Source organism: Vigna unguiculata, chromosome 5, assembly GCF_037176805.1.
Source record: "Vigna unguiculata cultivar grain cowpea cultivar isolate G323 ecotype 2 chromosome 5, ASM3717680v1, whole genome shotgun sequence".
Lineage (NCBI taxonomy): Eukaryota > Viridiplantae > Streptophyta > Magnoliopsida > Fabales > Fabaceae > Vigna > Vigna unguiculata.
The window spans coordinates 19,859,575-19,880,454 of record NC_140796.1 but is presented as its reverse complement, the minus strand read 5'-3'; the positions used below and the strand labels follow the sequence as shown (position 1 = coordinate 19,880,454).

General features: G+C 28.4%; 1 protein-coding gene across 2 annotated transcripts; it reads right to left on the bottom strand.

The window, feature by feature from the left end:
• Positions 1 to 4,352: 4,352 nt before the first annotated feature.
• Positions 4,353 to 11,632, bottom strand: PDE318 (P-loop containing nucleoside triphosphate hydrolases superfamily protein). Of its 2 annotated transcripts, XM_028070395.2 has the most exons (15): positions 11,475 to 11,632; positions 11,174 to 11,298; positions 10,911 to 11,031; positions 10,746 to 10,810; positions 10,514 to 10,627; positions 10,234 to 10,308; positions 9,728 to 9,766; positions 9,577 to 9,648; positions 9,290 to 9,403; positions 8,640 to 8,711; positions 8,503 to 8,539; positions 8,065 to 8,177; positions 6,344 to 6,550; positions 4,793 to 4,889; positions 4,353 to 4,701 (listed from the first exon to the last, which is right to left on the bottom strand). In XM_028070395.2, exons 1-14 carry the CDS (start codon positions 11,548 to 11,550, stop codon positions 4,812 to 4,814), a joined length of 1,308 nt encoding a protein of 435 aa, XP_027926196.1. In that variant the 5' UTR covers positions 11,551 to 11,632; the 3' UTR covers positions 4,353 to 4,701; positions 4,793 to 4,811. The 2 variants fall into 2 exon arrangements, with proteins under 2 accessions (XP_027926196.1, XP_027926194.1); XM_028070393.2 differs by having other exon boundaries at positions 4,353 to 4,889.
• Positions 11,633 to 20,880: the final 9,248 nt, after the last annotated feature.

Here is a 20,880-nt window from a genome sequence, read left to right as displayed (position 1 = left end):
AACATGACCATGTTTTTACATTTTTCAGCACTTAATCAAAATCCTAGATGTTAGACTTTTCCTATAGTAACTATATAGCAACCATAATGCATTGGAAGTTCTTGTAAGCAGTGGCGGACGTACCAAGTGACAGGGGGGAGCCACGGCTCCCCCAACCATTTTTTTTTTAATTTTTTTTTCTATATATTTAAAAAATAATTTTTATAAATTATTATTTTATTTATATTAATTGATTTTTATTTTATTTTATTTTTTATATATTTAAAAAAATATATTTATATATTATTACTTATTTATATATTATTATCTTATTTATATTAATTTAGTTTGAAAAATCTTTTTTAAAATTTAAAAATTATGTTTTTTTTTCTAATATAATTTTTAAAATTTTTTTATTTGGTTTCTCTCTTTCGTGCCTTCATTTCTTTCTCCCATTTTATTTTCATCTCAATTTTCACCATCAATTTCTTATTATTTTCAAAATCAAATTGCACTACGACAAAATTGAAGAGTTAAGGAACATTTTGGACTGAACAATTTCTTCTTTTGAGTAAGTTCATCTTTTCCTTTTTATTTTTGAAGTAATATGTTTCTCTCTTGTATGTGGCTTTTCTACGCTCTAGGCATATGTCTATCTGTTAGAGATCATAAAATCATGTTTTAATTGTTGATCAAACTCTTCTTTGTGTAGATAGAGCTATTTTAGGTTTTGAAGTTGTGTAAGGGAAGAACAAGATTAGGAATATACTCTAAGGTAAGGGAAGCTAATCATTTAGACGTTATTAATTTTCTTAAAATATTGAGTCTTGCTTTTAAGATTTAATTATTCATAATTTTTATCTTTTTGTAAATAGGTGAGAGGTGAAAATTTTATATTAGAAAAATTATGATAAAGAGTAAAAGAATTGATTCTTTTTTCAAGAGGAAGGCTTGTGATGAAGATGAAAAAAATGCATGTACGTATCTAAAATTGAGAAACTTCATGAGAATCCAAATATTGAAGAAAACGAAAAACAACTCTCTAAGGTTCCTAAAGTTACATATAATGAATTTGAAAATACTTTAGAACGTGATCCGGGAAAGCGTCTTCAAATTTGGCAATACCCACCAAATTAAATTGATGAGGTACGAAAGACTTATCTAAAATGGGATCCATATCAAATGTGTCTAGAAAATTATCCATTGTTATATTGTTTAGATTCTATTGTCATGAGTGTTTATTTTGAATAAAAAAAATAATGTAAAGAAATTGATTTTTTTTAATTAAAAGAAATTAATTTTTTTTAATTAAAAAAATAATTTATATATAACAAATATAATTTGGCCCCCCTAGAATTTTTGGTCAAGTTCCGCCACTGCTTGTAAGAGCATGAGTTGAATCTACACAGATTGACTTCTATATATAGGGTCTTGAAAATAGAGTAACTAAGTTATAGTGTAGGTCAATAGCCTTTTAATTAGTTCCTTCTCTTAATAGCATTCAAATTGTTATGAATAAAATACCTTTCATATTGAATTTTTCTTTCTTGTAGTGACAACACGAAATTCGACACATAATCTCAAAGGAGTGTAATCTATTAGAATCTTCATGGAAATATTTAAATGTTGATGACTCTTTAGTAAATTTAAAAATTCAAAAAATAGTTATTTTTTAGTATTGTTTATTGTGAGCTTTCTTTGAAGTTGTATATAGTGCAGAGTTCTGAAATTTAACAATTACATGGTTTTATGAAGATTACACTTGCTGTTTGATTGTTTGATTTGATTATCGTACTTATGAAAATGTTATATAATCAAAACAATTTCGTTTTTGCTATGAAAAAAGTATAGAGCATCTTATCAAAATTGCGTTGCTTGGGTATGACAAAATTTTATTGATCAAATCGTTTAGAATTTTATCAAATTGTGAAAGTTTAGCAATCAAGTATTTAGTAAAGTTGTCTTTTAAAGTTAGGGGGTGACAAAAGGATAACCTGACCCATTTTCATCTTAACCATTCTTGACATGTCAAAAATGAGTCAGATTGGGTTAGCCTATCTCAAAAAAACAGATAAGAACTTGTAACCTGTCTCGTCACAGGATAGACAAGCGAATTGGTTCACAACTTTTTTTCTATTTTTTTTAATTTTTCTAAAAGTTATTTATATATATACTTATAACTAAATATTTAAAACATATTTAATAATATACATATTTTTTAAAATTTTAATTGATTAATTAATATTTTAATTGAATAAGTTAAAATAATTATTACATTTACATATATATTAAATTATTCTATTATAACTAATAATTGAAACTTAATTTATAAGTATTAATAATTTTAATTATAATAGTATTTCATATTTGCATATTTACAAACATATTATATAAAAATTTTAATTTTTTAATTATTTTTATTTTAATTTTAAAAAATAAAAAATAAAAACCAAAACATACTAAAGACAAACTGACCCACAAATTTGGATTTTTAGGCAAATTAGACAGGCTGGCATGTCGAAACTTCCAACTCAGCTTGTAAGTTTTGATGGGCTGACAAGTAGCCCACAAGCCACAACCCAATTTTGACATCTAATTAAAGTAGCTTATAAATATAAAATAGAAAAAGAGGCATAATAATTTTTAGGTTTAATTACCCTTTTGGTCCCTCTATTTGTCATGAAATTTCATTTTGGTCCTCACGTTTTTCGTTGTCTCAATTTGGTCCTCATTTTCTTAAAAATGACTCAATTTGGTCCTCACTGTTAACTTTGACCAGACGGTGTTAAAGTCAACACCACGTGTCAATTTCTGGTTTTTTTTAATTTTTTAATATTTTTTTAATATTTTTTTTTGAATTTTTTTTTATTTTTTTTATTTTTTTTTTGAATTTTTTAAATTTTTGACACGTGTCACTTCACAGTTTTGCCACGTGTCAAAGTGACTCAATTTGGTCCCTATATTTGTTTTTAGTTTCAATTTAGTCCCAAATTTTGTAAAAGTGAAGCAATATTGTCCTTCCTCAAATTGACACTAAATTTACTTTTTTATAAATTTTATGGTGATATTCTTACAAATTTTGATTTTTAATCTTTACCAAGTTTGTATAATATGATACACTTGATGCCTTTATATATGATGACAAAATTGTTAATTTTTGAAATTAAGTTTGGGATTTAACTTTGTTTAATAATAAAACTATAAAAAAATTATTTAAAAATATTTCTATAAATATTTAATAAAAATGTCAATTTTATTAAGAATATCATCATAAGTTGTATACAAAGATTAAATTGAGTCTCAATCTAAGGAGGGACAATATTGCTTCACTTTTACAAAAATTGGGACTAAATTGAAACTAAAAACAAATATAGAGACCAAATTGAGTCACTTTGACACATGGCAAAATTGTGAACTGACACGTCAAAAAGAAAAAAAAATTCAAAAAAAAAATTCAAAATTCAAAAAAAAAATCAAAAAATATGAAAAAAATTCAAAAAAACCAGAAATTGACACGTGGCATTGACTTTAACACCGTCTGGTCAAAGTTAACGGTGAGGACCAAATTGAGTCATTTTTAAAAAAATGAGGACCAAATTGAGACAACGAAAAACGTGAGGACCAAAATGAAATTTCATGACAAATAGAGGGACCAAAAGGATAATTAAACCTAATTTTTAACTTTTACAACCTTTTATTTACAAAACAATATATATATATATATATATATATATATATATATATATATATATATATTTCGATTAAGTATTTACTATTACGTATTCTATTATTAATCTTAGGCTATATTTTAAAATATTTTCAACGAAATTTAAAATGATGTAAAATTTTCAATAATGAATAACGATATATGTGTGTATATATAAACATATGAAATACAAAATAAAAAATGTTAAAAGGGAAATTCAATAAATAGCTTAAGGATAAAAAAATAAATTATTAGAGGTTAATAATGCTTTAAATAATATTGCTTCTAGTAACATCTCAACACATTGCAAGCTAATGAAAAAGTTTGTTTATCAAACACTCTTATTAAGATCAAACAAGTTTTTCATTTAGTAAAAAACTAGAAGCTGGCTCAAAACCCTTCTCAAACAAAAATTATATGGATGCCAAAACACAAGTAAAGAATTGCATAAACAAGCTTCAATGTGGTCATTCTTTATGTACTAGCCAAACATAAATTTCATTTTTTTATTTCTAATAAAACAACTTTCTGTATACATGAGAAACACAGTTTTATGATTTGTTTCTCTATTTCCTCTTTATCTTTAGGATAAATTACCATATTTCTTAATCCTATGATTTGTTTCCTAACTAGTTAGAATTATGGTTAGTATAAATAAGAATAAGTATTATGAATATATCAATACATTATAATATATCTAAGTTACTATCAACTCAGATTTTAACATTAACCAATTTATGATGACTTCTAACAACATGGACTTAAAATGTTAAGATGCATCATGCTTACAGCCAATAAGAACCAAAAGACTCGAAAGTTGATAAACAACCATTTCTTGTTTCTTCAAGAAGGTTCAATATGGGAACATGATCTTCCCAACAAAGCTAATAGGTGAGCAAACATTTTCTGGAAAATTCCTAGGCTTAGCCTACCACTCAAATACTGTACAATGCTCAATTGCTTGAAGAGCAGTAATGAAGCCTTTGCTTCTCTTCATGCTTAGACTGGCCACATAGCTGCATAATTATTTTAGCAGATATTCAGACTCATGAAGGTTTCAGAATACCTATTTCACCAGGAAGTTCCATCACAAATTAGGATTTCAACCTTACTGGAGTGGCACTTTTCACTTCTCCTGCTTGTTGCTTGTATCTATTATCTTGGCCATCTGTAAATTAAGCAGTTCATGCACTCTCTGCTTCAACTACACAACATAAAAACACAACTCTTATTCATCAATAACTCTTTCTCTGTTACCTATAAATAGGGAACTCTTAACTGACAGTAACTGCCTTTACCAGAATACATAGTACAGTTAGATTTCAGTTAAATAGTTTCATTGAAATCCATCAAGACACATAAGTTTAGTTCAAAAAGAATATATATATATATATATATATATATATATATATATATATATATATATATAGTACTGAAAAACGGGATGGAGCACAAAGAGTGGCACTATGGCTATCATTAGAAGTTTTCTGTTCGTAAAAGAGTGATTTATTAGGGAAAAAAGAGGTTATGATTTACTAGGCTGAGATTCTGCAAGACTTTGGGCACATCTAGAATAATATCATAAGTTTTTATAGTTTCACAAGTAAAGAATTCCATAAACCAGCTTCGATGTGTGCTGGCAAAACAAGAGGAGTTGAGTTGCAAAGGTTTTGATGATGAAAATTGCAAGGAACCACAAAGCAAATATTGGAAGAATATTTAATTATTGTTTAAAGCCTCTTGTAATAAGTTCTTATTATATTTTGTAGTTTAAGTAAGCTTAGAAACGTCATGAAACTGCAGTCAGCACTTAATCATTTTGGGAACATTTTATTTTTGCAAAATACACCGTGATAATCAATTATCATGATAATCGATTATACTAAGTTTTCTTTAGTTTTCAGAAATGTTTCTGTAATAATCGATTATCTCAATGGATAATTGATTATCAACGAAAAATATTGTATTTAGAAATTGCTCTGAAAATAATCGATTATCACTTGCAGTTGGAACTTGTTTTTTCAGTTTCTTGACCTAATTTTCGAACCTCTATTTATAGAACTCTTTTCCACTATCGAAAATACCTTTCTGAGCATCAGAAGTTGAGTGTTGTGATTGCTATAGAACTGTTTGAGTGTTTTTAAGAAAGGAAGCATTGAAAAACTTAGTGTGAGTAGAGCAATAACTTTCACCAAGTAGGTTCTTGCGGGATTGAGTGTTGTTGTGGCTAGGAAATACTTCAAGAGAGGTGTTCTCAAAATCCTTACTCTCTTATTTGATTGTATTGTGTTTATTTTAGTGATTTAGTTAATCACTTTGTTTAAGAGATTAACAACTGGACGTAGAATCTTTCAATCCGAACCAGTATAAATACTTGTGTTCATCTTCTTCCCTACCCTCTTTATTAAAAATGCACTTACTTTTAAAGAATTGAATCTTTCATTTAAATAGTAAATTTTGAGGAAAAAAATTTAAAGTCTTAATTTTTATTAATTAAACCACACCTCCTTCTTAGTTTTTGTCCACACGCGATCATTCTGCTGCGCGATTCTAACAATGTAGTCATTTTTTAGCTAACTGTGTAGCTTTCTTCTAACATACACCCATCATATTAGAGATTCTAGTCAAAATATTAAAATGAGAATAGATTTTCCTCACCTCATGTAGCCCTTCTTCTGTTTTCACAGATACATTAATAGCTCCATCAGGACCTGATTTCCGGTAGTTCTCAAGCTCGGGTTGTGAGGGAAGAGGCTCATCTGTTGCATAGACCACAGGAGAAGTCTTCAACAGATCACATTTTGACACGACATCAAGCCATAAATGTCCAGTGAACCTTTCTCTGAGTTCTTTGTATATTGAAAACTGCATAACCAACAGTCATCAATTGAATGTAATAGCCAAAAGTTATAACCAAAAAGCTTTTTGTCTTTCTTTGTGTAAAAATTTTCAGATTAATTATACAGATAAATTCCGATTTGCCAACAATTACCCAATGGGACGGCAAGGTTTCTCCGCTAAGCTGAAGTACACAGTTACACATAGACAACCATAAGCCAGCAATGTGGCACACAATTTGAGAATAATAGCATCGTGTTAGGACCAACCTTTTGAACTGTTTAATTTTCTACCCCAATCTAGAGTAAGCACGGCTCTACACAAGCAAGAGTGCAAGGAAGCAGCACTTAATACACAAGGAACAGACCAAGAACAGATGCCCATCAACCCTATACAGTGGGCTTTTTTAGCTTATAATGGCTAGTTTTTTCATTTCCCAACTACCTCAAATGGCTATTTTTCATCTATACTGCATGTAACACCGTCCAAGAAAACAAACACATGTTGAGCTGTGAAAATAAAAATTGCACCTATAGTTATCTGGGTAGAAGTAGCTGAACTGAAATATATCTCCAGCTCCCATTCCATACCCTATCTTATCCATTTTCCAGTGTATATACTTCACATTGCAATCTTAAATACTGTCAGCGTGGATGTGTTGGTACTCTTGATCATTTATCGAGTCCTTTAAGTTTAAAGACATTAAATAGCTTTAACAATAATTCTTCAAAGATAAAAATTGTAAATTGTTTTTGGAAACATTTTATGAACTCAATCCAATCCTCTCTTGAATTTGGAACCACTTTTAACTAGCATGACAGGCTAAATATTTGCCCCTAAAGATCTTAATAGGTTGGCGATATTTTTCCGACAGTCCAAAATCTCTCTCCACAATTTGAAAGGATTGTTGTAGGGACCAACTAGTTTTATATGATTGAACCGAGAGCAACAGAATCTCATGTGATGCATCCAAGTTAAGGTTTAATGAACCCTTTTTTTGTAATGCACAAGAGTCCAATAACTTAGACTAAAGCTCATTAACAAGGGAACTTTCTCAAAGAAGGTTCCCTTTACAGTGTATGCACAAATCAAAAAACGATAGGAGCAGATACAATAAGAGCAGCCTAGAACATCAAGCATCCTCACTTGAGACCATCCCAATTGCTTCATCATCTCTAATTTCGTTATTGTTTTATTTCTGACAGCTATCAGATATACCTTTCATAGGTTTCCACGGAAGTAATTAGAAAATAAATAATCAAAAATTGATAGCCCCACAATACATTAGAATGAAGAATCACTGAAATTGAACACAAACACAAGTCTTTCATTGGCATCTAAATCTTATGGAGCCACAAGTCCAAGTTAAACCTATGTAGACTAGATAACTACATGATTCAACCGCTTAAATGAAAATTGTATTTCTTGCATTTTAATTTGGAAAGCAATGAACCAGATAACTATCTTCATAGACCCTCAAAGAAGATTTATATTTCACACTTATTTTTAGTTTTAATAATTCAGTTGCCAAAGAAGCACACCTGATCGGAAGGTGAGGTCCCACACTCCCCCGAAAGGTCATGGACATACAAAACTGCTGTTGGCAGGTGTGAAAGGACAGCCAGAGTCAACTTTTCCAAATTATTCCTGTCCTCTTAACATCCAAACAAGAGAAACAAATTAAAAAGTGGAAACGATTGTGCTTAACTAAATAAAAAGGAAAACAAAATCAACAGTAAAATTAATGCATAATCACAAATTGTGATTTATTGGAGCTAACTTAGTGGATACAGGAGGTCTAAGATCCTCCAATAACCCATAGTATTATAATATAACCATACCCCTCCTATTAGGAAAACTGATCCTAAAACCAATGGACTAAAAAAAATTCCCCACGAAAAACTTTGGACATAACATTCACCAAATAAGAAAAATCAGTAAAACTAGGAAACTGATAAAACAAATGAAATTTTAATTACCATCATGCCTCCTCAGCAGGCCCGGAGTATCTGTAACCTACAGACGTGAAAGGTATACAATTAAACTTGCATGACATGCAGTTCACAATGAGAAAAGAATGCTAAAAAGGAAAATAAAAAGTCACAAATTTGCTAACCTGAAACTTCTGAATGTTAAAAATAATATGACCCATAAGAATTCCTCTTGTTGTGAAAGGATAGTTACAGATCTGAAATTTTAGGAAGAAAGCAAATGAGAAATAGAGTGGGTGGTGGAATCTATAAATACTCAGCAATCAAGAAGTTTTACTTAAGCTTGAAGAAAAATATGTCAAGATTTAATTTAGTTTAGTATCACTTCACTGTACATATGATTAGTTAGGATCCTTTTAACTGTACATATGTTAACAAGGTAAATTATATATACAAAGTGCTACCTCACAGTCTAGTAAAAACCATTCCTTCAAGAACAAGAGAAAGAAAAAGCACAACTATAACATAAAGCACTCGAACATTTCTGAACCACTAGCACATAACCATTATAAATGGTCACGGATCAACCAAGTAACAATACAGAAATATTTATCCTTTAGTTACAATTATAACCAAGGGGATTGTATCCTGATTGATCACCGCATGCATATTTAATCTTTTAGGCACACCAATAAGGAGGAAATTCAAAGAGATGTAGATTTATTGGAAACATGGATAGGATACTTAGTAGGATAAACAATTCCATTCAAGCCCAGATTTTTAAAGAGCCTTATGCAATTTTAACAAAGAATTATTCTAGCATTTAGTTGCATACCTCAGGCTTGCCGGTAGAGAGTACATGGACCAAAGAAGATTTGCCTACATTAGGAGCTCCAACAAGACAGAGAGTTGGCGTTTCCAAATTGATTACTGGCATTGCTCTGAGAGTCTGTAACATTTATAATTATCAGCTGGATAATAAAAATTAAGTTGACAGAATATTATTTGAGAAAACAATATTAAATTTCACAGGTCACCCAAATTGTGAACCCTGATATGTATGATTGTAGAAAACACAGACAAAACGAAAGAAGCATGTCATTTGCTGAAAATGCAGAATACCTTGGCTATGCCTAACAAATCATCAACAACTTTTCTTTCTTGAGCAAAAACCTCTTCAATTTTCTTAAGACCCTGCATAAAATCATGGCACATACTGAAATCTTCAGAAAAATTAGGAAGAAGATGATTCCTCAAAAGATCTACACCTCACCTCACTCAACCTTTCCTCTGCTTCTCGCTTTGATGAAGACTGTTATTACAAGATGAAATAAAATCAATCATGTTAGCAAAGCAAAGGATAAATAGAGAAATCACCAATTTAACAAGATGATAACGTAAAGAGACATTGGAACCATCTGAAAGAATTCAATTCATAAACGTTACAGGCTGAGGCTAACATGATGGTACAGATAGTGACATAAGCAAGCTTCAAACTTTAAGGATGAAGCAGTGAAGACCGTACAAATTATATTAAAAATCTCTTTTTCTGAAAAAGTTAAATAGCATAAATTCTTGCCATTGGGGAAGACAAGATTTCAAACATTCAACAAGAACAAATTAGTATTGACATCAAGACCTACCATAAAATATTCCAAATTTTGGTACTAAGACTTCATAAATATCAGTTAAAATAATACTTTCAAGCAGCATGATGAAAACTACACAATTACCCGGCAAGGAAATAGATCAAAATCAAATGTAAATTACTAAATAAACCTTAGCACAAAGTGAAGCATGTTCCTTTCCAACAGATACTACTCTCTTCCTTAAACCATCTACCTTCTGTAGCACCTGTAAAAAATATTTAAAACAAATTACACAAAGTCTAAAATAACAATTTATATGAATGCAGCCATTATCCAAGAATATGTATCCATGCAGCCTTGGGAATGATAAATAATGATAAGACTATTATATGTCATGCAATAACAAAGGGGATGCACTAATGGAAGTTATAAAACACGTCTAGTACTACAAGGCTGTTTTACTAACATACCATTTCATAGTATCCATCTCCAAGAGTCAGCTCAATCAGAGATCTTTCATAAGGATGAAGGTATGTTTTGTTAGGAAAACTCTCCACATAAGTCCTTAAGGGGACAGCAATTTCCTAACAAGAGCTGCGCTGTTAACTTATGATACATTCTTTTTCCTATAAAATGGACAGTAGAAACTGAAATACAAATTATAGCTCAGAGCATGACATATTCAAAAGTAAAAAAACATACTTTCATCAATGCATCAAGTTGCTTTGCACCCTTGTTTTTCTCCCTTTTTGCAATGTTGGCAATTCCTAAAGTTTAAGCAAACTAAAAGTCAATGTCAACTATAGGGTTTAAGATGTAAACACAATTATCAACCAGAAAACGAAGAACATAATTGCAGCCAAGTACCTTTCGTTGGAGAAACCTTCCTCGCCTTTCTCAGTGCAGATCCAAGAATGTCAATTGATGGCATCACTATGGGCAACTTTTGAAATGCTCCAATAGATTCAATTTTCCTAGATGGCTTCTCCTACAATTCAAAAGTTCCTTCAAACAATAAAACTAGCAAATCTTTCTTTCAAATTACCACAAATACACTATTAAGTGGAATATACACATACATACATACACATACGACATAAGCAATATACTCATACTACATAAGCACATACCATTGTATTTTTTTCTGTTGAGTGTTGCACAGTGGGATGATAGCTTCCATTGGAAATTTCATATGAGTTAGTTTGGATGGCTTTACATAAGTACAAAATAGGGTGCAGTTTTACATTAGGTGTCCCTGCAAAATGTACCCAATAGCAAACAGCACTCTTTAAAGTGTATTAACACAAACTAACCCAACAAAATAACAGATTCAAGTTCATTGCAGATATAGTTATAGCATAAAATGACTCAATTAAGATATGAAAGCTGAAACAAATCGAAACAAAATTGAAGGAATGAAGCGTTACTTACGTTTGGTGTTTGTTAGGAGAAAAATAGAGGAAGGGAAGATGTGGCCTTTGAGGAAAAGCGAAGAAGGGGCTTTCATGTCTCTGCTTCTTCTCTTGCTGTGGAGAAGCTAGCGACCACTTTTGTGAAACTCTGAATGGTGTTTCTGTTCAACGATAATATTGTATTCGCCGTAACATGAAATGTTTTTTTTTTTTTTTTTCTTTTTAAATTTTTAATTTTTTTTGGTCGAATTTTAACATGATTTTTTTATTCAATGCAGAATGAAGAAAACAATTTCTCTAGGAGAATGCCTTGAGAGTTAAAATGACTAGTTAGAGGGTAGTCCAAAAAATAAAAGGGTTGTATATTTCGTAAAGTTTACTATGATTAATTATGTGATAGAAAGAAAAAATATAAATATAAATAAGTTAAAAAATAATTAATATTTTAATTTTTCATATTATAAATTGCAAATGCTTTTTTTTCTCATACAGTATACACTTGTGAATATCCTATTTGGTTTCTTTTTGATGTATATATATAATAGAAATAATATAAATTAATAATGTCTTTACAATGTTGATTTAAAAAATTTTTCTTTCCATTTTTCCTGTTATTGAAATTAAAAATATATCAAGAATATTTTCATAATTTGAATAAAAAAATAGTTAAAATTTTTAAGAAGTTTTATTTTATTACATAAAAATTGAAATTTTTAAAAGTAAGTTAAATAACTAAAAAAAATTTAGGCCATTGTGTATTTAAATAACAAAAATTAAAGTGAGTATTTAGGCCAATATATCTTACTTATCTTTTAGACCAATATTTTTAAAACAAAAATTTAATACTACTTACATCTTCCAAATGTTTGTCTTTCTTCACACTCATAAGAGACACTCTTAGCATCATCCATCCTTTTTAATCAATTAATTGAACACAAGTTATCAAACTTAACAAGTTTTTAACTCAACAAATACAAAAACTGAATACAGCAAAGAGATTATGAAAAGACAGAAGATAGAATAGGAGAAGGAATTAATAATGGCAAAAGCAACCAAAAAAAAATGAAACCTTGACACAATTAGAGAGTGGCAGAGTAAATTGAACTCCTTACTTTTTAAAATTAAAAATTAAAATAATGATTATATTTAGGTATTAAATTTTTATACTATAATTAACAATTAAAATTTAATTTATAAATATTAATAGTTTAAATTATAATATATTGTGTGTTTATGTCCTCCAATAATAAAAAAACAAATCAAATTTTGGCATACAATTAGAAAAGGCAAATCGATTTTCAGCATTTTTTAAATTAAAATGAAAAATAGTATATAAAAGATTAACTTTTTTATTGTACTATGGGAGAATATAAATACATAATGTATTGTAATTTAAATCCTTATACATACAAATAAGTTCAATTATAATAGAGAAAATGAATATAATGATAATCCTTTTAATTTATCTAATTAGAGATATTATTGATTAATCATATAAATGTTTAGAATATATATATATATATATATATATATATATATATATATAAAGTTGTAATTCTTATCACATAAAGTATATATATATATATATATATATATATATATATATATATATATATATATATATATATATATATATATATATATATATATATATATATATATATATATATATATATATATATAAAGTTGTAATTCTTATCACATAAAGCACGTATATATCAATAAAGTACTAGACGTATTTAGAATGAAAAAAAAAAACATTTGACATTACCAATTCCAAATCAGAAGGAACTATTTTAATCTCTCACCATACTAAAATGATTTAGAACATAAATGAAGTAAATTCTCTATGCTTAGATTTGCACTCCACTCATAAGTTTTGCAGCTAAAATGTTAAAAGAGATATCAAAGCGAAGTAGGAACGAAACATTGGAAAGCTAAACAAAATATTAAAGATCTTAGTTCTCATATTTTATAAAAATTATCATTATATTACAAAAAGATGGAAGAAACAACGCTAATATATAATTATATAAAAAAAATTGATACAAAAACAAATTATAACGTGCAACTATACTGTATCACAAATAAGGAAAATTATAGAGTAATATCTCCTCAAGTTGGAATGTTGAATGTTACAAAGGTGTGTGATGAAAGAGGTTTGCTGAAGGCATCGTCAAGATGGGTTTAGGAAGAAACAAGAAGCAAGTGAATTAAATCTGGCTGAATTTTCTCATGAATTAGATGACAACCGATGTCGATGTATTTGGTATACTCATGAAACATACGATTATGAGCTAAGTAAATGGCAAATTGATTGTCACAATGTACATAAGTGGGATTTAAGAAAACATGAAGATCATAAAAGAGATAATATAACCATTGAATTTCACAAGAAAGACCGGTCAAAGCTTTCACTAACACAAAAAGAGTCTATAACGTCATTCAGTTAACATCTGTCGAAGAGTAAACAGAAGTCAAAAATGATCGGTGGCAGTTTCGTAAATAAAGCGTCAATTTGACGTATGTGCAGTAATTACCCGACATCTCGTAACACCGGTTACTGACGCGCCCGACGTCCCCCCATCATGACGTATGTTCCCCATGCGCCCGACGTCCCGTAACGTCGGTTTCTTTACTAATCTGGCGTCCCTTAACGTCGGTTAGTACCAGAACTGACGTCCCCCTTCATAAAATCACTCACAGCACCGCGAAAACCTAACCCCTCTTCCTTTCCACGAGCCTTCTCTGCCATCCGCTGGCCAGCGCGACCTCTGTAGGTGACTTTTCGACCTTTAATCTTGTTGGGTTTTCATTTGTGCACTGATTTAAGCATTTTGAACCGATTGGATTTCGTTTTGCTCTCCATTTTACATAAATGCAGGATTTTCCCTCTTTGCACCATGAAGCTTTTCGTCGACAGCCCACCCTCCTCCATCTGCATCCTTGTTTTTGCTACAAGAGGTTAGTTTTTCATTTTCCTCTAATTTATGTATGCGTTTATTTTGTATATTTTTTTCGGTTATTTTTTTTATTAGGAAAATTATGATTTTTGATATATTTGGAATAAAAGTTAGATTTATTATAAGATGTGTTGCATGTTAAAATGATTTTAATGTATTTTGTTGATTTTTTTGGCTTATTTTTTTATTTCAAATTTTATGATAGTTGATAAATTTAATTGATAAATTTGGAATAAAATTTATATTTATTATTAGATTTGTTGCATATTAAAATATTTTTATTTTTATTTTTTAATATTATTATTGCATGTTATTTTATATGTGAAGATTTATTACAATTTTAGTTCACAATTTTTAGCGAACCTTAGTTTCCGTTTGAGATCTAGTACAAATGATTAAATTTTTAATCGTTTGTATTAGATCTTGAATTTTCCGATCAGACAGTTTGAAAAAATTATTTTTCATAATTGCCTATAATGTGTATATTGAGGTTTATGCATAAATTTGATAAAATTTCGATTGAGCCAATTTATGTTGTTCTCTAGATGCATACTTGATTGTGATCATGATTGATCTCTTTCATTTCGTGTACTTCAGAGACCAATGCGAAATGCTATCAAAATTGTCAAATTTATGATGTTTGACTTCTTCGTATACGTGTAGGAAAATTATGAAAAATAATTTTTTCGAATAGGTAGGGTCTTACCTTGTGAGAATTAAAAATTTGAGATTGATGAAGTTTTGTACGAAAAGAAAATAGTATGGATCGAAGCTAGATGAATGAGCGTTGCATCAGTGAAGAGTATGAAAATGAGTTGCAGTTAAAGATGAATGGATAGAGGTAATAATATATGTATATATCTTTACGTTATTATAAATCATATCAAACTTTAAACAATGATATTCATGCATAATGAATCTGTATTATCTTTTCAGCGCTTCAAGAATCCATCACCTCTATCAGAAGACACTAACTTGACGTCTATATGTAAATACAGCCAAAATTAAAAAAAAAAACGGCTAAACTTGACGTCTATCCTTTCACTAACAAACGCCAAGGGATGTCGGGTATAGCACTGTCCGATGTCCCTTGACGTTTATCAGTGCAAGGACAGACGTCAATTTCAGCCTTTTTTCCCTCCTGTTGGCATAGTTGAACATCGATTTTTTTAGACGTCAATTTTAACATCACCATATATGATGTTGGTATTTTTGCAGTCGTCAAAAGCTGAAAATAACAGATGTTACAAGCACTTTTTGTGTTAGTGTTTATACTCAACAACTTCAGAGGTAGAACAAGAAATAGGTTTTTTTATTTCTAAGAGATCAATAAAATGCCAAGAAAATCACATAACCCAATGATAGATCTTCAGTATCCAAGTAGTAAGTCCAATCAAAATCAACAAAAGTTGAGTGTCTAAGCTTCAAAGTAGCAAATGAAAACAGACCTTGAGCATGAGATCCTTTTAAGTAATAGAGGACTCTTAGCGCAACCTTGTAATGAGTATCAAGACGTTTGAACATAAATCGGCTGAGTTGTTATACAAAATAAGCAATATTCAGTCGAGTGATGGTAAGATACAAAAGTTTGATAATGAACCGCCTATAACCAACAACATCAAAAAAAGATTGTCCTTGAGTTGTTTGAAGTTTAATAAAAGGATCCAAAGGAGTGTTTGTAGGTTTAGAACCAATCAAACCACTGTCTTAAAAAAGTTCAAGAATATATTTTCTCTTATTCATGTGAATTCAACATTTCAACCTTGCAATTTTAAAACCAAGAAAGTATATTAAAGAACCAAGGTCTTTCATTTTAAATTTACTATCTAAGACATTCTTAAAATAATTAATCTCTTTAAAATCATTGTTAGCTAAAAAATATCATCCACGTAAACTAATAATGTGGTAAAAGAAGGAGAAGTAGATGCAACAAACAAAGCTTGATTAGTAAAGGATTATTTGTATTTAAGAGAAAGAAAAGTGGTAGATAAGATGATATGTCATTTGCCTGCTAGTTTGTTTTAGGCCATAAATGGATTTATGAATCAGTAAACTTTAGAGGAACTAGGAAGAGGGACCATGTAAACCTCCTTATGAAGGTCTCCATGAAGGAAATCATTGTTCACATCAGTTGCTCCAGAAATCATCCTTCAATAATTGTCATGGCAAGAACCGTTCTTATTGTAATGATTTTAGCAATAGGGGAGAAAGTACCAAAATAGTCCACGCCTTCTAATTATGTGTACCTTTGGCCACTGATTTGACCTTATATCTTTTTCAACCATGGTTAATTATCATTGGCATGATAATTAACCATGTAGACACATTTACAACCAATAGAACTCTTACCTTTTGGAAGATTGAAAAGAAATCAAGATTGATTTTGTTGTAAAGCATGTCACTTAGCATTCATAGCCTTTTACTAATAATTCAATTTAGAAGCTTAGGTAAATACCCGTATTTAAGTTGCTGACACATGTCCTTTTATTTGGTTTTCTCGTTCTTAGAAGTCTGATAATGTTTTGATCCAATTCCCTTTATTAACCCTATTTGTTAGTTTGACATATGTTGTTTTTTCCATAATTTCTTTTGAGCACTAATTTTATTATGCATTTCAAATTTCAAACCTCTGATACTCCTTTGATTCCTTTTCTTTTTGTCATATCCTTACTCTTCCTTTTCTATTTCTGATTTCCTCCTCCCCTTACCTTTCTTCTCAATCCTTGCCCTATTGCCTTTGCTGCCATTACCCACCTCTTTTATTTTTTGTTTTTCCAACTCCTCGATCATGGTTTCACTCCTTTTTTAGGAAAGCTAAGAGCTTTCAAATGATTTTCAATCCAATCGGTAATTTTTAATTTTATTTTAGTTTTTAATAATATTTTAATTTTATTGGTGTTTCTTTTCCTTGTATGGTGTATGGTGGCTAGCATGGTCGTCTGTGGAGTGTGGTGGTTGTAGCTGTGAGTTTTCGTTTTCGTCTTCTAGGTGTCAAAGTTTCAATTTTTCTTTAATTTTTTACCATGCAATTCTTTGCCATTTTTCTGCGAAGTTAAATATGTTTTTGGTCCCTTAACTTTCAGTGAATTTTGGAATTAGTCTATTTCGAAACTTTGAACCAATTTAGTCCTTCATCTTTTGAAATATGTGGATTTAGTTCTTTTAATCAAATTTTGTTAAGTTTATTTGACATTTCAAGCACGTTTCATAATAGTATTTGACTTAACATTAAAGCAAAAATGTGTCAAACAGTATAAACAACTCAAATACAACCCTGAAAGGCGTACAAAACATTAAATAAACTTAACAAAATTTGATTAAAAGGACTAAATCCACATATTCTGAATGATGAAAGACTAAATTGGTCCAAAGATTCAAAATGGACTAATTCCAAAATTTACTGAAAGTTAAGGGATCAAAAACATATTTAACCCTTTTTTCTGCGTCATTGTTTGTGTTGAAAGTGTGTTTATGTATTGTTTTGATGGTTTGTTGTTAAAGGTTTGAAATGAGTTTCCTTAAAATGTTGTTATGTTACCACATTTCTCTTTGATTGTGAAATGAGTTTTTGAAAATCGTGAAATATCTTGTGTTTGTGTATTTTTTTTTTAGGGTTCATATGCTAAATTTGTGAAGGTTTGTTTTGGTTTGATGGTTTCTTATTAAGATTTTGTAATGGGTTTCATGGTTTGTGGTTAAAGGTTTGTTCTTTTTTCATGGTTTGTTGTTAAAGGTTTGAAATGGGTTTTCTTAATAAATGCGTTTGATTTCTCTGTTGTGTATCTCTAACCCTAAAGAGTTTCATTGGGTATTGGCCATTTTTCTATGTTAGTTTTCTCCTTCTTCATCAAAGATTGTTCTCTATTATTTTGTTTAACCAAACTTTGTTTTCTTCTTTGCAGTTATTTTTCATCAAAAGGTCTTCCTCTACTTTTTTTTTCTTGAACATCTACTTTGAAGGTTAGGTATTCTTTAACCCAACTTGAGTTTCTTTTTAAGGTGTCTTTGTTTTCGTTGTTTAACCTTATTTCCTTTACTTTGTGGTTTCTCTTATTATGTTTTTTACTTAATGGTTTACATATTTTGTTCATAGAATCTTTATTTTTTGGTTGGTATGGAAGTAGTTGAAATTTGACAAAAAAAAAAAGAGAATTGGAGTATGCATTAACAAGCAAGTATCAATTAGAGTAATAATATTTTTTATTTTACTGTCATTTAGGGATTTTTTCCAAGAGAGCAAGAGATTGTTGTAAAAACACTTTCATAAACTTTTGGACAATGAGTTTTGGAGCTTAAGTGACATAAAAGGAGAAATGGAGTTGCATTTAAAAATACTAGGAAATACAAGTTAAGCTTAGGGTGAAATATTTGAGAAAATAGAATATAATTATATATATATATATATATATATATATATATATATATATAATTATTGACAATTATAACACTTAAATATAATTATAAAAATAAATTATCTATTCAATAATTATAATAAATATTTTAATCTATTAAAATTACATTTGATTAATTATTTAAATTTTTCATACTATTATTATTAGTTTGTACCGAATTTATAATCCAAAATATGTCTACACTATTATATTATTATTAGTGTCAATATAATTATTAATAAATATGGTTTTGATACACATGTCATAATATATTTCATATTATATATATATATATATAATATTACTTTTGTTTATAATATTTCAGGTTTAACTTTTATTTTTAAATTTTTATATCACTATTTTTTTAATATTGTTTTAAGTTGTTTGTATTTTGTGTGTTTCTGTGAATAACTCTTAAGCTCAACTTCAACTTCGTATTTATTTAGTTATTTCGGAATTCATAATGCATAATATATCTATATTAGATGGTATAAATTTTAATTATACAAAAATATTGTTTTTCTTCACATGATTAATACTATTTATTACTACTATTAGTATTAATAATATTTAGTATTATTAGTAGTAGTATTACTATTATTTTATTACTATTATTATTATTATTATTATTATTATTATTATTTTTTGTACCGGATCCATAATGCATAATAGATCTACATTTTATTTTAGCAATAATTGTGTATACGCATGTCATGTTATTCTAACTGTTTTATATGTCAAACCGTATATATATAATTTAATTATACCTAATTTATTTTAAATATTGGTTTAAACTTTTATATTTATGTTTTTGTTTAATAAAATTTATCATAAACTTTGTCTTGTAGTTTTGTTTTATATGGATCCATGATGCATAATATGTCTATGTTTTATTTTAACAATGATTTGTGTGTACATTTTTTTTTAATTTAATATATAACTCAAAAGTATAAATATAAATTTTAATTCTAGAACAATATTATTTTACTACACCTAACTAATAATATATTATTATTATTAATATAATTAGTATTAATAACTATTTATTATTATTATTACTATTATTATTATTATTATTATTATTTTTATTTTGAACATTGTGAATGGAATTCATGATTAACAATATACCTACACTATTCTACTACAATTATTATTTAAATAAATATTACTGTTAGTTTTATTAATATTAATAAATATTTAGTATTATTATTATGATTGTTATTATTTTGCACTATTATTATTATTATTCTTAATAGTAATAATAATAATAATAAAATTATTATTATTATTATTATTGTTTTGTACGATATTTCTAACGTATAATATTTCTATATTTTATTTCAACTAGTACATACATTTCATGAATGTATTATTAAGGTTTATATGATCTAATATATTAAATTTAAGAAATTAATATTAAAATAATACTACATATTTATAGTTAATTTTTATTATTATTATTATAAAGAAATACACTAAATTTTTAAAACTTAAATTTTTTATATTATATAATTTTAAACTTAAATGTTATATTTATAATCAAATATAATTATAACATTATATAATGAATTTTTTCAAATATAATAAAACTTAATTACTTTTTTAACACAAAATATAAAAAAACAAAAACAAAAACAAAAGATCCGTGCGTATCCACGGATCAAATACTAGTTTTTGTAAAAATAAACTCTAAAATTTTACTATTTTATTTTTATAACTTTTATACAAAAATAAAAATTACTCTTTAGTAGCTCTTTCCGCATATTTGTCAAAAAATCATTTTCAATTGTGAACAAACATTTAGTCTTGAACTTTAAAACACAATGGCCCCGCCCCCAAAAACATAGGTATCTTAGGTTTTTCATAAAAAAAAAATGACACAAAGCAAAAAACGACACCCACCGTAAAAACAACATTTGCCCTGAAACTAATTAAAATCCAAAATGGAAAAAATTGGTAACCCAAAAGACCTAAACCCAAATATCGATTTTTTACATAGCGAAAAGCACATATACGATACGTGTATCGGATACGACACGTATCTGATATGTTGATACGTTTATTTTCAGAT

Bases quoted from the DNA above. Each gene is read 5' to 3' on its own strand.
- PDE318 (XM_028070393.2), bottom strand. From the start codon at position 11,550: ATGAAAGCCCCTTCTTCGCTTTTCCTCAAAGGCCACATCTTCCCTTCC. The intron at 9,767-10,233 runs GTTTATTTAGTA...TTGTAATAACAG, and splicing joins ATGCTTCACTTTGTGCTAAG to TCTTCATCAAAGCGAGAAGC. The intron at 6,551-8,064 runs GTGTGCTTCTTT...TTGGTTATGCAG, and splicing joins GGACCTCACCTTCCGATCAG to TTTTCAATATACAAAGAACT.